Source organism: Musca autumnalis, unplaced genomic scaffold (genome assembly GCF_047663935.1).
Source record: "Musca autumnalis isolate F117 unplaced genomic scaffold, ASM4766393v1 scaffold_1, whole genome shotgun sequence".
NCBI classification, from domain to species: Eukaryota; Metazoa; Arthropoda; class Insecta; order Diptera; family Muscidae; genus Musca; species Musca autumnalis.
Window position 1 is genome coordinate 274,175,751 of NW_027411644.1, and position 17,104 is coordinate 274,192,854.

Sequence of the window (17,104 nt, forward strand, 5' to 3'; positions counted from 1 at the left end):
GCCTTGTCAATGATCGCTAGCAGCATTGTTAACACACTCCGGGCAAGGCGAGCAGGGTTTCTGCGATGAGCTGGGCTTGTATTTGATATCTCCAGTTGAGTTGGGTAATCTAGTTCCTAGTTCCTTGTTCTAGTTCCAAAACGTATGAGTAACATCATGAAATATAACGTGTGATATTAAGTATACGCAGTTTGTTCAAAGAAAAAATATGGGCCATTGGAACTGCGAAGTGAACTATATAGCTCCATATAGTTCCTTTGGCACAACTCTACTCTTCAGTAGAGATCGTCTCACTAACTTTTTTCGCCATTGCAGTACGAGTGGATCGGCTGTGACAGCGTCAACTTTAGATGACCACATCTGAATTGGTCCACAGAGGACCAGCGACCTTTGAAGTAATTGACGCTGTCACCGATCCATCATTGCTCCGTCTGCTCGCGTTGGCACCTATGACGTTTTGTTTACCTCTATTCATCAAATGTCTCACCTCCATCACCCTGGTGAGGTGTTTTTAGGTTGAGGCAGATGAAGAACTCAGCGAAACTTGGATACAGTTCTTTTTGGCTTATTGTCAGCCTTCTTTGAATACTGTGACTTAGTCACCTTATATGAAAAAGAGATTCCTTCGAATGTCACCTGCATGAAGCCTCGACATGGTGCTTAAGGTACAATTTTTACTGATAGAATGTTTCCTTTTAACTATGTGAGGATAGTTCCTCTCGAACTTCCACAAAAACTAGAGGTTCGATCTTATCAGCTGAAATTTCCATTCGTGGATGGTATGTAAGTGAAAAGAAGTTTCCTCATAGCAATGTGAGGAAAGTTCCTCTCGAATTTTCATCAAAAGCTTGAAGTTCGATCTTATCAGCTGAAATACCCTTTCGCTGATGGTATGTAACTGCCCTTTGGTACATTTTATTTTCCATTGTTTAATTGGTTGTGCAAGGGAATGTATCAGCGAATTATCCGTCTTATTGATGGGTGATTCTACCTTACCACTTTTCACCATACCCACCATACTTTTGTCCATACCACGCTCTTTCTCCAATGATTCCCGCCTAATAATTAATGAAACAGGCCGGTTTGAACGTCCTTTCAAGAAATGGGGTTGCAGTTGCGTGTCCACAGCTTCATTCTCATCGGTCAATGATAAATTATACCACATGTCGTCCAGGATGCTATATTTCCTGAGACTTTGAGGAGACAGTATAGTGAGGGCGCCCACTGAGTTGTTTTTGCATTCTCTCTCTCACTTACAGTGTACGTGAATAAAAACAAACGATAAACATCATGTGGTTGTTGTTTTCTTCATCCATACATGCACACATACTAAAACATTGATGGAAATTCTTGGGCGACGCTGATTTAGACCAGCGAAAACAACTCAGTGGGCCCCCTTACTATACTTCTTTGCGAAGAAGCGCGTCTCTGATTTAGACTATTGTTAATGTCGTCCAGTTAAGGAATGTCGACCCCGTTTCTTTATCAAACAAGAGCTTGAGCTGTTGGCGAAAGAAGTCAATGTCCATATTTGCAATAGTCAAGGAGAATGAAGTGATGGACTTGCGTAAGTAAAGACTGAGGACTCTGAGGGATCCACACCTATCTCAATCGATGACTTATTTTCGCATTCTTTGATGTTTTTAGTAAGCGTTTGTATATCCATGAGATATTCATTTGTGAATGGACCGAAGTTGACCGCGGCATTGCATATTCACCACGGCAAGACTTGACAATACTCGTTGAGGTACCCAAATATAAACAAGGCTTAGTTCAAATAAAGATGCAAATACAAAAACACCCCGGTGTTAGGGGATCTCTGTATATAAATAAAGAAAAATGATGAGCTTAAGCATTGCGTCAATATTATTACCTCGGGCGAGGGTAACAATTACGGGAGAGCGTAATTTGTAAAAGGGCTAGAAAAACTTCCCAACACCAAAGACGCGTTTCGTTCATAAAGAGATTATTATAAATTTACTTCAAGACTCTCGCTCTACATCTTCTGAACTGTCACCGAAGTCTTTTTGATTTCACATCAAACTACAGTTCTATGTTAATTTTTTTCTTCAAACCCATTCAGCAGACAAGTCGGTAGTTTTACCAGTTTTTCCTTAACATCTCCTATTTCTTTGCCATTCTGTTTTTTTTTTCTCAACTATTAGTCATTGTTATCGTTGATTCAAAACATAACCAACGAATTGTCCCAGTCACTGTGAAAGGGAGTAGGAATTACTTCGCTATGTGTATTAACGTTACGGTTTTAGGTTTTCTCACGTGTTGCTTTTTTCCACCCAAGTTTTTGTTTTGTCTGGATGGAACACAATGACATGGGAGGAGAATTGGACAAATTGTTGTTATTGGCTTCACATAAAAATCATGTCACAGTCTAAATTGTTGTTTGTTCGTTTTTGTTTTTTCTTCTGCACAATGACAAACAATATCATAATTTGTAAATAACAACAGCCAGCAACAAAAGTGACAGTAGTACAGCGAACAGAGAAAAATTGCAACAAGTCGCGATTATAGGCAGCAACAATTTTATTGTTGTCTTTTATTTGAAAGTGAAGATAAAAGTTTTTCTTTGTTTTTGTTTTTATTGCATGCGCCTTTTGAGATTATAATGTGATCTATAAGACATGCTAATTTGCATTGTAAGAGAAAGAGAGAAATCATTTTTATGATTTCTTAGCAAATTCTAATTAAGATGAAACTTAAGCATCATCTGTTGTAGTCTGTGATTATGATGATTGTATGTGAGTCTGGGTGCCACCGTGGTGCAATGGTATGCACACCCGCCTTGCACACAGAAGGTCGTGGGTTCGATTCCCCGGCCAGGCAACATCAAACACTTTTCAACGGTGGCAAAATACCCCTCAGTAATGTTGGCGACATTTCCTGAGTATTTCAGCCATGTAAAACTTCTCTACAAAAGTGGTGTCTTAGACACGCCGTTCGGACTCGGCGATAAACTGTAGGTCCCATATCATTGAGCTAATATGAATCGGGGTGCACTCATTGATATGAGAGAAGTCTCCCTTGTCCCTTATGGGATGTTTGTGGAACAATTATATATATATATATATGTGAGTCTTTGGCTCAAGAAAGTCACTTTTGTTTTGGCATTTTTAATAATTACGATTTTATATGGGTTTCTATCATAAATGTCACGAAATACATATGAAAGCAAATACAGTTAAATCCCGTCCATAATATAACCCTATACTTCGCAAACCTCAATAATTCATAAGAAGGGTCCCTTGAGGGCCCTTCAGCTTTATTAGTGATTTTTTTCCAAGAAAACTACAAACTTTTTTGGAGTCTGAAAGAGCAAATCTTAAACTTAAACTGATTTTCATGTTGATAAAAATTTGCGGTTTTGTGTCAAATGGCCGTCCACGAAACCTTTTTTGTAAAAGCGTTTTGCGGTGCCAACTCTAGCTCGAAAACTTTCATATATTTTTGTGACCTTATTTATTTAAAACATAAAGATCCAGTCCTTCATCCATCGATTTTTTAAAAATATTCGATTTTACTGAAATGGTGGGCCAACATATTCAAAATTTCAATTTTCGGCTTAAAATACTGACGCGTTCTGGTCATAAAACGGACAAAAAATTAAAATAATAATAACGATCGTTGAACACGTTTTTATTTTTTTGAAATTTTACCTGTTAGGGCGAAGATCATTTTTAATGATTTTATTAATTTTCTCGTTTAGAGTTCAGCTTGGTGATAGAAATTTTTTTGCAAGTGTAAAAGGAAGGCCAAGGACTCGAACCCACACAGCCACCAAGTTATGTCACTAGTTTCACTGTTAGTTGTATCGACTGTGGAATGGCTTCTCTGTCCTCGAACTTTCGGTTTTTTAAATACAAATGTGTTTTAAACAATAACGGATATTTGGTGGTTGAATTGTATTTCTTCATGACAAACGCTTTTTTTTGCGCTGCCTTTGAAATTATGAGTTTGGCTTTGAACGCTAACACGTCGTGACAACATTTTTTCATATGTTTTCAAGGACGTGGGTTCAAATCCCAGCCGGGCTCAGCCTATTTTTTAATTTTTGCCTGTTAGGGCGAAGATCATTTTTATTGATTTTATTAATTTTCTCGTTTAGATTTAAACTTGATGATCGAAATTTTTTGCAAGTGAAAAATGAAAGCCAAGGACTCGAACCCACACTTTAAAATAAGCCAATAGAAACAAATTTCGATTTTCTGAATTTTAAAAGTGTGGATCATCCCTTAAATCGACTACAACTCTTAAAAAAAAACAAGTAGAAAGCAATCAAATCAAAAAACACAAGTGGGGGACCTAAATGCACTGCATAAGAACATTTCCGTATGTGACCGGTAGGTCTAAATTTTGCACCAACATTGGATTCTTATATTGCCAGAAAAAAAATCTATTTTTTTGTAGAAGATACCTGAAGAAATGGACCTATATAGTCGATAATGGAACTGGAACTAATTTTTGGATTGGTTTCTTTCGATAGTTATAACGGGTGATCCAACTAGAGGTACTTTTTTCATAGAATTTTTTGGACTGATTACGTGTGAGTCGTGTCATGCTGACATGTTATTTTTGTTTAGTATTTTTTGGCATTTTATCGTGGAAAGACTTACGACTGAACAATGTTTTCAAATCCTCCAACGTTATTACGAAAATTCATGTTTTTTGAGGAATGTGTTTCGAGCCAGTTTTGTTCAGCGATGAGGCCCGTTCCTGCCTTAATGGGAAAGTAGCCGCATTTAGGTAAAGAGCAACCTAAACAACGGCTTTGTGTGGTTTGTCCGCTGGTAGAATCATCAGCCCATATTTCATAAACATTTCCCATTCAATTTGAATTTTCTGTGTTTTTTTTTTTTTTTTTTAAAGTTGAGAACCTCTAGTTGGATCACCCTTTAGTACCCATAAGCCATTTTAGTTGGTAACTGTAGAATTTTTAGCGCTTTTGGGGTCGCTATGTCAGAAAGCATAGACTAGCCCACTAAAAACATTACATCGCTGTAAACAAGACCACGATAAGTACCTTAGGTTAAAATTTTAAAACGATCCGGGAAGAGGCGCGAAAAGGTGGTGTCCCATATACACCTTCGCGGAACTTGGAAGAAATTCTAAGATTTGTAATGTGTCGGCCAAATCGGATACTCAATTCGCAATGCGGGTCGCGAAGACAACCTGCTACAAAAATATTCAAAATCATGCGAGACATGTCCTTAAACTGTACTTTTGCAATAATTTTTGCAATTTTCTGTTAAAGGTGCCCAAAGAGTTAGGCCGATGTGGCTTATCGTCAAAAGTAATCTAACCTTGTACAAAGAATGACGGTGCCTGGAAGAAATTTTACGATGTGCAAAGATTGAAGGAAATCGGTTACTTACTTACTAATATTGAACTTTTGGCCCATGATCTCAGGAAGTATGGCCTTGACCACGAACAAAATTTACCTTTGTAATAGGGGTCACAAGGACAAAAAACTCAAAACTATCCGAGACATGTACTTAGACTGGATTTTAGCGAAAAATGTTGAACTTGATATGTTTGTGTGTTCGTTTTCCGGCTAATCTGGCTCTGACTCTATCTGCTTGTCTAAGAATGAATAAGTCATAAAGCTACTGAAGTTAGTTCAGTAGGCATATTCTGTAACTTTTATCGATTGAAAAGTTGTTAAAAATTCTTTTTTTTTGTAACAACTACAAAATAAACAAATGAAATTGTTGCAAAATAAACAATGAGTAAAGTTGTTAAAAAGTTACTGAATGGGTGGCAGGGGGCCTATTCTGCATTTGACATGCATGGCAGATGTTTTGAAGTATTGTATATAAATTGAGGTGGCTGTACATTCCTGAACGTAGTTGAGTCGAATCTACTCTGGTTTGTCGTGGCTGCTTACGTTCTTTAGCTGCGATAGATGGGGGATGTTCTCCGATGACCTCATTCACACGATAGTTGTTTATGGCATCTGCGACTGCATCCGCGTGAATGCTATTTAAACCTGCTTGATAGATCTGTTGAGCTAGGGATTATTTCTTGTAACGTTAGACCTCTCTTTCTAGATCATGAATATCCCTCCTGATATGTCTGGGTGGGGGAGTCCTATCCACCATATGGTGATTAGGATGGCTCTTATGTTAACACCCGAGCTAGTGCTGCAACGAAAGCATGCCAATGTGTTGCTGTACTGGAAGAATCTTTGTCTCCTCATGTCGATGGTCCAATGAAGACATGTGGAGGCACCTGCTGAAATTCTCTGGGCGGCATTCTGACAGGTTTGAATATTTTTCCATCGCGTTGCATTTATAATCGCGAACCATACTGGCACTTACGACATCTGATCAACAAGCTTTGAGGTCCCTGTTCCTCCATCTCAACTTGTCGCAGATAGCTGTGCCATTCGCGGACGAATTTTGAAGTTGGGGAAGTCGGAATCGACCATGATATTCAACTCTGTTCTCACCTCTGTCGTCAATGTCTGGAGAGGTAGAGATTAAACCGTTCCAGAGATATAATCCCACCTTGGGGAACTCTCGGTTTCACTCTACGGTGCTTGTCCCTGTATTTCATGTACAACTGGCATCCATACCTATTATTGATTATCCAACGTTTCAAACTTGGCCGGTGGTTGGTCTGACTAATATGTGTAAAGATGGCGTGCAGCCCTGTTGTTGTGCTGTGCAACTTACGGAAGGTGTGCTGATGATCGGTAACTGGATAGCAATTTCTGATGATGGGGAGGACTAAAGCCCCAAGGGTGTTTGCTAGGGGCAATAAAAGTGAAATCGATCTGTACGATTTAGCTTTACTGGCATTCTTGCCTGCCTTTAAAAAATGTCCATTTCCACTTCTGGCACGATTTGGGTGACTGGCCACAGGTTGAGAACTTTGGTGAGACTATCAACTCCTTCCTCATTCAACTATTTCAGATTACCATAGAGATTACGTCAGTGGAAATTACGAGTAGCGCTGTTGTAGTGCTGTGTTGCGTACGGAACCCATGATGCTGGGTAGGAGTAAAGTCTCAGGAGTATTTGCTGCGGCCGACAAAAACGATTTACCTTTGCTGGGATCCTTGTATGGCTTCAATAGCTGAGAAACCTTGCCCTTTTTTAAACTGGTTTGCGACACTTTGAGAATTTTGGTGAGTCTTTTCTACGGCCAACAAAAACGATCCACCTTTGCCGGGATACTTGCCTGACTTCAATAGCTGGGCAACCTTGCCCATTTTTCAGAATGGTTTGCGTCTCGTCTCAAACAACTGTTTTAACATTACATTGAGATTCAATGAGGGCCTAACGCTTTGGATGATTTAGCGTTCCTAATGGTATTTGCAACGGGTGCCACCGTGGTGCATTGCTATGCACAGCCGCCTTCCACGCTAAAGGTCCGGGATTCAATTCCTAGCTCAGAGAACACCTCATTTTCAACGGTAGCAAAATACCCCTCAGTGTAGTGTTAGCGACATTTCCTGAGTATTTGGGCCATAAAAAAATTGTCTACACGTGGTGTATTAAGACACGCCATTCGGACTCGGCATTAAAAATTAGGTCCCAGAATTCTCCCCTCGTCCCTTCTGGAATGTTTGTGGAACTATTAATGGCATTTGTAACATCATCCATTGTAAATTGTGGTGGTTCTTTCTATGCAGGATCAGTTCAGTCTCAGGGTGCTAGACAAATTGTCGAAACGTCGCCAAACATAACTGAGATCCTAACTTCCTTCTTTCTAGGGTTCGAGAGTGACTTAACCGTTGCCAAACAATTCACTTAATCTGGCTCCAATGTTGGAACTCTTTCGATTATCCAGCCACTTGTTCCGCTCGTACTCACCCACCAATTTATTAACCTCCAGTGTCAACTTCATAACTCTGGGCTCAACTAAAATATTGACAATTTTGATCCTAAACTCACATAAAAATATTTTTATTGTCCTTTTTCTTCTGCACTCCTATTTTTTTGAACAAAAAAATTGAAGACGATTTATAATGTTGGTGTAAACAGTAAATAATTTAAAACAAACTGCCACATTTCAGCTAATGAATTAACAGTTGGGCTGTCAACAAAGTTAAATAAACACAAATTATGCCAAAATGGAGAAAACCATGTTTAACCATGTTTTTTTTGACTATTTCTTTGTTCTGTATGAGCACTCCTATTATTTTGAACGCAGCCGTACATAAAATTACTTTCTGAGTCGATTTATGAATGTCCGTACATCCGTCCATGTACTTTGTGTCGTATTTATTGCCCTATTCAGCTGAAAACTGGCGAAGATCATTTTTTAGCCATATAGATTTTGGTTCACATATGGACATGCCTATATACATATATATGTTCGCCCGATTTGTTATTTGTTGCGCCAAACCATCAAATTTGGTTCAATTTTGATGAAATATGGAAAATGTCGCTCAACTTGGTGTGGAAAAAATGTCGCCAAATTATATTGAAATCGTGTTGGTGTAGAGTATCATGCAGTCGGCACCGCACGATTTTGATCCTTTTCTTACTGGTGTTAATGTGATCAAGTCTTTCTCGTTCCATAATTAATTTATAATTCGTATTTTTCTTACCTTAAATTTATGTAACCACTATTTCAACAACAATTTACAGTTACTCTATTAATATTTATAATTTGTCCACAATAATAAATTTGCAACAACAACAAGAAATAATAATAAATTCTTTATCTCTTTTTCTTTTACAGATGTTCCATCATCACCATCAACAGCGACAGCAGACACACAGAATACGACACATGAGTATATTTTTGTTGTTGTTACTTTATTTGTCACAAATCAAAGCTTGGCGGCCATGTGTAGAATTGAGTCCAGCCTTGCGTTTACCCTGCAGGTGTGTAGAACAACTTAGCAACTTATGACAAGACAAAGACAACGACAAGACCACAAGACCAACATCAGAACATTAACGCACAGTTAACTGTCAACAGAATCACACATTCATACAGCATCACATAGAACGAACGAAAAGCAAGCAACTAACTATGCTAATATGGAAGCAATAAAAAATCTAAAGAATTTGAAAAAAAAAACTAGAAAAATACAACGCTAATATAAAAAACAAACTTGAATGAATGAAACCCACCACAACGACGCAACGTTTTTTTTATTACCGAAAAACAATTTCCGCCTATAGCAGGCAGATTGATTTTCAATCGATTTCATGATGTTGGTTTTGTTGTTTGTTGTTCCTCTTCAATGACGTTGATGTTTTTTTGTTTGAGGCTTTTTGTATTGATTATTGTTATGTATTTTCTTTTGTGTTTTTTCTTACAGATGCAATGTTGTTGCCTTTGGCTCAACGGGACAACTTGGCGCTGTGGCCATGGATTGTGATCGTGCGGTATTTCATGGTGAAGCTCCTCAGTTGCCATACGGTGCTCCCATTGTATCGTATTCACAACGTTACAGTGGCCAACAAATATTACCGTCACAGGTAGGCTATTTTATGAAGAGGATGTAGTATCCTTATAAACATTAATATGATCAACAAATTAGAGAGCATCAGTAGGCTTTGCAGGCAGAGAAATATACTTAGCCTATGTTAGCAACTAATAAAAACCTATTTATAGATTATTAATCCAAAAAGAAATAATTCTACAATTAAAAGCTTTGCCCCATAAACAAATGTGGTGTTTTTGCCTAGGTCATTTCTGGTAAAGGAAACCAGTCAATTGGACGAATATGGCTGAAAGCAAACTATTTGAAGTTTTGCGGTAGAGGTACCAGAAAGGGTGGATCAATATCAAATTTCTAACACCATTTACCGGATTGGCGGTAAACACACAACACCCGTTTTCGGCCAGTGGCTGCCACCTTAGTTTGTATTTGTATCGTTTTTCTGTGCTGGGAGCGGCATATCCCAAAATGCCTGCTCCAGATTCTTTGGGTCAGTGTGGGACCGAGGAACCCCAGAACCAGTTTATAAGCTTGTCACATCCGCACCCACCACACTCAAACTTCGGTGAGATTCAATAGATGTCGGGAGTGGGTGCATTTCAGGGGTGTTCTGAACTCATCCATGCGAGTGACTACGACAGGGACCATGTTGTTGTGTGAACACAGCCCCCAATAAGTCGTCGTCATCAGAATACGCAACTCCCTCAACAACAACCGTACAAGCAACATATAACACCAGCCGTTGTTGTTCCAATCCCTGAAATGCATCCTTTTTGCAATTTAATTACAATAGACTCCGAAGTAAGATCGAGGAAATAATGGATTTCATGAGTCATAAGAATATTATGGTCGCGGCGGTGCCGGAAACCAAGCTCAAGAACAACTGCAGCTTACAGCGTTGTGATGGTTACAACATACTGAGGAAGGATCGCACCAGAATTGGAGGTGGGGGATTAGCTTTCCTATTGCACCAGTCTGTTCAGTACATACCTATCTCGCTTGCGCCAGACTCTAACGACCCTTACATGGAATGTATGGGGGTAGCAGTCAGGTGTGGAACTGCCTAGGTAGAGTTATTGAACAGAAAAAAAGAGCTCGAAGCAGGCATTCCGAGATATATTGGCGCTCATATTATTATTATGGCATGTTTATTTACATCTTGTAATAAAACTTAGCCTATAAACAAAGATAGTTTGTATATATTTTCCATTGATATCTATCTCGAGCTATTGTTCTAAGTTCGCTAGATGTTTTTTGAGTCACTGATCTGCGTCAAGTAGATTTAGGGTGTCCTCCTTTTCTTTTTCCGTGTGGATTCCACTCCACAGCTGCATGACTTACATCGTTAGTGCCCTTTCGTAACGTATATCCAATCCACCTGTATTTTCTGAGTTTTATTTCACGTTCTATTTCAATTTGGTTCGTCACTTGGAATAATCGCTAGTTGTTTATAATTCGTGACCACCATATTCTTAGAATTCTACGTAGGCACCTGTTAACGAAACACTGTAGTTTGTGAGCTATCGCCTTTGTTACATACCAGGTCTCGATTCCATAGATAAGAACAGATTTCACATACGCGTTGAAAACTCAGATTTTGGTGGGCTGTTTGATATTTTTGCAGCTCCACACACGACTCAATCGAGCAAAGGAGATTTTTGCTTTCGGCAGACGGTTGTCAATATCCGCTAGTGTTCCTCCGACGTTGTCAACAACACTGCATAGGCATTCGAATTATGCGTTAATGCGCATACTTTTTGTTCTATTGTGTTAATTCTTAGGCCAACTTTCTTAGCCTCGTTAGCTAGCAAGGTAACTTGTGTTTGCATATCCTGGTATATATTTGCTAGTAACACAATATCATCGGCGTATGCCAGCTCGCATAGTTTTCCACTTAGTCTCCAATTAATTCCCATATTCGATGGGTTAACTACTTGCAGTATAAGGCCTTAGGTGGTAATAAACAACATCGTGGATAAAGCGCATCCTTGTTTTACACCGCTAATCGTTGGGAATGGATCGCTATATAATCCTCCGTCATAGCTATTTTTAATAATGTTAATAATTTTTCTAGGGATGCCTTTGAATTCTAGCGCATTCCATATACGTTCTCTTTTCATTGCATCAAATGCTTTCTCAAAACCTACAAATGTTAGATACAGAATTCTATGAGAATTCGAATGCTGCTGATATGGTCTGTGCAACTTTTGTTTGCTCTAAATCCTGCTTGGGATGTAAGATATTGTAATTAAGCGACTTTTTCATTCATATTTTATTAAAAATTTAAGTTACGAACGGAATAATTGTTCCTGTTCTTTAAATCTCCCTTTTTAGGTATTTTATTACATGTAGATTCCTTCTATTCACTGGGTATATATTCCTCATTCCAAATCTTATGAAAGAGGGGAAGAAACAGCTGTGCCACCTTTTGTGGATCGACCTTATAACATTCCGTTGGTATTGCATCTGCTCCGAACGTTTTACCCGATTTTTGAGTCGATACTTCGTCCACAATTTGATCGAATGTGGGTGGTTCGGTAGAAATATCTAATCTTGGGCTTAGTGGATTGAATATTTGTAGTTCTTCCTCATTTTCATCGTGCATAACATTCAGTGTTCGTTCAAAATGTTGCTTCCACGCAATCATTTACTTCCCGCCGATTTTCTATTAGTTTCCAACTCTCTCCTGTTATCCATTCTTTCCGCTCGGATTTGCTGTATCCAATGGTCGATTCGCATGCTTTCCTTAGAACGTTTTTTAGCCTTTGCCATATCTCGTCGTTGGTGCTATCATCATAATTGATATTTATTTCCTCCACTTTCCTTCGTAGTTCATTTCGCGTTGCATCATTTTGAAGCTTGTCAGTATCAAATCTGCTTCCTATGGTGTTTCTCCGAGTTTTTCTTAGCATGTTTAACTTAAGTTCACTTACCACAAGGTAGTGATCACTTCCTATTTCGGCACATCTTATGTTCCTTACATCACAGCAAATATTAAACCATTCTCGGGAAATGCAGATATGGTCAGTTTGAGATTCAAATGTTCCCGTCGGGGATTTCCATGTTACTTTATGTATTTCCTTATGCGGAAATAGTAGCAGTTCGCCATGTTCGTTGTAGGATCCCAGCGCATATTTTCCCATTATACTTTCATAATCATGATTGTCGCATCCTATTTGGGCATTGAAGTCGCCCATTAGTATAGTGATGTCTCTGTTTGGTATCTCTGATAGGGCTTTGTCTAACAAGCTATAGATGGCTTATGTGTGAGCGAGTTCGCCGTCCTCTGTAGACGCGTACACCTGTACTATAGTCAGCCTAGCAGTGATGTCATGTCAATAAGGATTTTTTCCCATTATAGAGAGGTAAATTCCAACACCTTTTATATGAGGGTCCTTCTCGTTTGGCATTCCAGAGTGTAAAAGCAGTCCGCCGTTTTTGCTAGGAGTTTCCCAGCTTTCGTTCCATCTAACCTCGCTTAAGCCCACAATATCCATTTTTAATCTTGCGCATTTAGCTGTAGTTAATAAAATTTACCACTTTGGAACAATGTTCTGACATTCCAATGTCCACACCTTATCCTTTTCCGTTTGCCATGTGTCGTCAACTGATTTCCATTATTATTCATTAAATTTGTGAATACTCGAATCTTTATAAGTTTCAGCAGTACATAGAGGATTATTATTTGACTGCCTAGGTAGGGCTGCTACCTCTTGGCCTCCAAGCCTGCCATAATACGCTCCACTTAATGCGATCAGAGGTTTTTTAGCCGTCGAATCTCGAACAGACGCTGCAGAGTTGTGGTTGGTTCGTCCGCCGTAGTTGTAGTATATCCGTTGGCGTCCCAACTTGGAATCACTAACATTAGTCTATAATTCACAGATTATGTTGTGATTAGCTCAATGAAGTTTTCTCTCCGGGATGTTTGGTCCGCGGGAGGAATTTCATTTCCCTCCGAACACCCATATCTGGGAACCATTCGCTATACGCCACATTCGACGCGTTCTCTAGGGATTACAGCCTCCCCCTAGATTTGGCGCTCCCATAATCATGAAAAAATATACAATAATTGTTGAAAAGACAGCGCCTGGTCGAAAGTAGTCTATGCGCTGGATTAACTCAAAGGTATCTTCGCCGTGGGATTGCCACTTTCTTCTGGTACGTCCTCCGCAAAATTCAAAAATTTTCCGCTTTAATCCAGTGTTAGGACACTTCTCGTATCCTTTTGAAATGTCAATAGCGGATAGTCTTTGTGATCAAGGAATGGGCCCCGAAATGTCTCAATATTTAGGGCAACTCCTTCACATGCCTTATTTTATTTTCCATGCTTCTCTCGATAATGACCCCTCCCGATGTTCTTGCAATATAAGAAGGATTATGTGTTTTTGTACTGTGTTCATTGGGACAGTGGAATAATTAGGCCCACTGTTTATGATACCTACCAAACAAACGGTTTGTATGGCACTTACCTCCATATCTCCTTTTATTGTTTTAATACCCTCCGTGCGGAGTTTTTTCTTTTTTTTCTCCCATCGGAACACTCATCAGATATGGCGAGTACCGCAAAAATAAAATATGCGGGACGAACCAAAAAAAAAAGAAAAAAGGTAGCGTCTGATCGAGATTCGGCGGCAGCAAGCAGCGTCTGTACTCCAGTGGGGCGGCTGAAATATAGAAGGAAACTATAAACCCATCAGAAGGCAAGGGAAAACCACTGATGTATAATCCCTTGAAAATCGTACAAAACATGAACAATACAACGCAAAACAAACGGCCCTCAGTCTCCGGCCAAAAGAGGGTGCTAAGAATCCCCGGAGGTAAAACTAAACAAAAACTTGTAATTGGAACTTGGAATGTGAGAAGTCTTTGCGAAAGTGGAAAACTTAATAACACAATAAGCGAGATGAACCGACTCCAAATTGATATCCTAGGTGTCAGCGAAACATCGTGGACGGAATGCAGTGATTTCAGATAAGAAAATATGACGGTGTATCATTCAGGAAACCAGATGGGTGTTCACAGAAGAGGAGTATGTATTATTGTTAAAAATCATATAGCGGCATGTGTCACGTGATTTGTTCCAATGTCAGACAGGACAATGTTGATAAAAGTAAGTGGAAAACCGCTTAATATTAAAATCATACAAGTCTATGCTCCCACTGGAGATGCAAATATGAATGAAGTTGAAGTATTTTATAATGATATTTCGCAGTTATTAAAGATGACAAAAAAACATGAAATAACAATAATACAAGGAGACTTTAATGCCAAGGTCGGAAACCAAGAAGTTGAAAAGATTACGGGAAAATATGGCCTAGGCGAACGAAATGATAGAGGAGATAGACTAGTGCAATTCTGTCAGGAATATTGTATGAAAGTGAGCAATACTTATTTTTCCCTACATCCCAGACGGTTATACACCTGTAAATCCTCACAGGACAATGAAAACCAAATAGACTACATCCTAATAAATAAAAGATATTTCTCCAGTGTTACAAAATGTTCGACACATCCAGGGGCAGGTGTGCCATCGGACCACAACTTACTCGTCGCAAATATACGAATTAAACTTGCATCAAATCGGACAAAACTGCCTCAAAATAAACTGAATATAGAAAAACTTAATGACGCGACAATTAAAAACGAGCTACAAAACAATATTAATAGGCAATTACAACAGTTGAATGAAGAAAATGTGCACACATTGTGGAACAAGGTGAAAGATGTTATAAACACGACTGCAAAGAACACTCTGGGAAAGAGAACATCATCAGGAACAGAAGAATCGATTACCGACGATATTCGAGAACTATGGAATGACGAAGCAAGTACAAAAATAAAAATTATGAAAAATAATGGGAGATAATCAGGGAAATACGATCCGCGACCCGATCAGCCAAAAATGCTCTATTGAATGCCTAATGCCAGGAAATTGAATTCTTACGAAGTATACATGATGATTTCAACCTCCACAAGAACTGAAAGAATCCGTCGGTGTATATAGAAAGAAAATATCTAATCCAGTTTTAATTAAAGAAAACAATGAAGCTGTCTTTGACTTGGATGGAAATAATCAGATATGGGAGGAATACATTACCAATCTTTTTACTGATAACGAACGATCACCTTATGGAGAGGTTTTGCAAATTCCAAGAAGGGGGACACCTATAACACGGAACGAAGTAGAATGCGCTATAAAATCCTTGAAAGATAAAGAGGCTACAGGACCGGACGAAATCCCATCAGAATTGCTGAAGCTTATTGATTCCAATAACGTACAACTATTTATCAACCTTTTTAACCACATATATAACACTGGAAACTATCCAGAAGAATGGTTCAAATCCACCTTCATCGCAATTCCCAAGATAAATAATGCAAAGAAATGCAGTGACTTCAGACTCATTAACTTAATGAGTCATACTTTGAAGATATTCATATTCATAGCAGAATATATACTACATGTGAAGCACACATGGGAAATACCCAATTTGGGTTTAAAAAAGGAATGTGCACAAGAGAAGCATTATACTGCATTCAAGTTGTAATGCAGAAATGTAGAGATGTCCAGAAGGATGTGTTCATGTGTTTTATTGACTATGAAAAGGCATTCGACCGTCAAACATGACAAATTAATGGAAATCTTGAATACTATTGGAATACCAGAAAACGAACTCATGCCTTAAAAGTCTTTATTGGAATCAGTCGACACGAATTGACGTAAGTGGAGAACCCACAAAAGAAATTACCATATCAAGGGGTGTTTGACAGGGATGCCTTTTATCTCCCCTGTTATTCAACGTGTATTCAGAGAAAATATTCCAAGAAACACTCGAAGGAGAAAACATCGGAATCAGAATTCATGGGAAACTAATCAACAATATAAGGTATGCGGACGATGCTACGTTACTGGCAGGGAGCATATCCGGTCTACAAAAACTAGTAGAGAAACTGGCACGTGTAAGTGAGAAATATGGCCTTAAAATCCACATGAAGAAGACGAAGTACATGATCATTAGCAAAAAAATCCCCATGCTGAGGTGAAGTTAAAAGTGCAAGGTACAGAAGTGGAAAGAGTGATAACCTTTAAATATCTTGGGATGTTAATAAACGACCAATGGGATCCCTCGAAAGAAATAAAAATTCGAATAGAGATGGCGCGAGATGCTTTCTGTAAATATAGTAAAACCCTGAAAAGTCATGACATAAACATAACAACAAAAATACGTTTTACAAAATGTTATGTTTGATTTTTCGCAGTGGCCATAAAACTTCTCCACCAAAATTTTCAACATAAAGGTACCTCCCGATTTTCGGTTTTTTAGGATTTAGCTGCAACTATCTGTAATCTCACATTTAAGGTTCTTAAGCGTCACAATACTTCTCCACCAAAACTGTCAATATGTTTAGGTGTAGCCCTAATATAACGATATCTCCCGATTTTAGGTATTTTGAGGGTCTTAACAACATTTTTGATTGAACTACCCGTAATGTGGCATTTGATGTTCACCGCAGTTTTAACTACTTTTTCTGACTGAATTTGACATTTGAGGTTCCCTGCAGTCACAAAACTTTGGTAAGACACCCATATAACAGTACCTGCTAATTTTAAGTAATGTCAGAACATTAGCTACATTTTTGACGGAACTACCTGTAAGTTTACGTTTGAGTTTCCAGCTGTCACAA

At 38.7% G+C, this 17,104-nt stretch overlaps 1 protein-coding gene across 2 annotated transcripts in view; it reads left to right on the plus strand.

The window, feature by feature from the left end:
• The window catches only part of LOC141389549 (uncharacterized), a 75,343-nt gene that overhangs the window by 19,915 nt on the left and 38,324 nt on the right, over window positions 1–17,104 (plus strand). For both annotated transcript variants that reach the window (XM_073961188.1, XM_073961187.1), the window contains exons 3-4: window positions 8,707–8,852; window positions 9,296–9,455. In XM_073961188.1, the coding sequence (XP_073817289.1) occupies window positions 8,707–8,852; window positions 9,296–9,455 (306 nt within the window). The remainder of the gene's footprint in view (window positions 1–8,706; window positions 8,853–9,295; window positions 9,456–17,104) is intronic.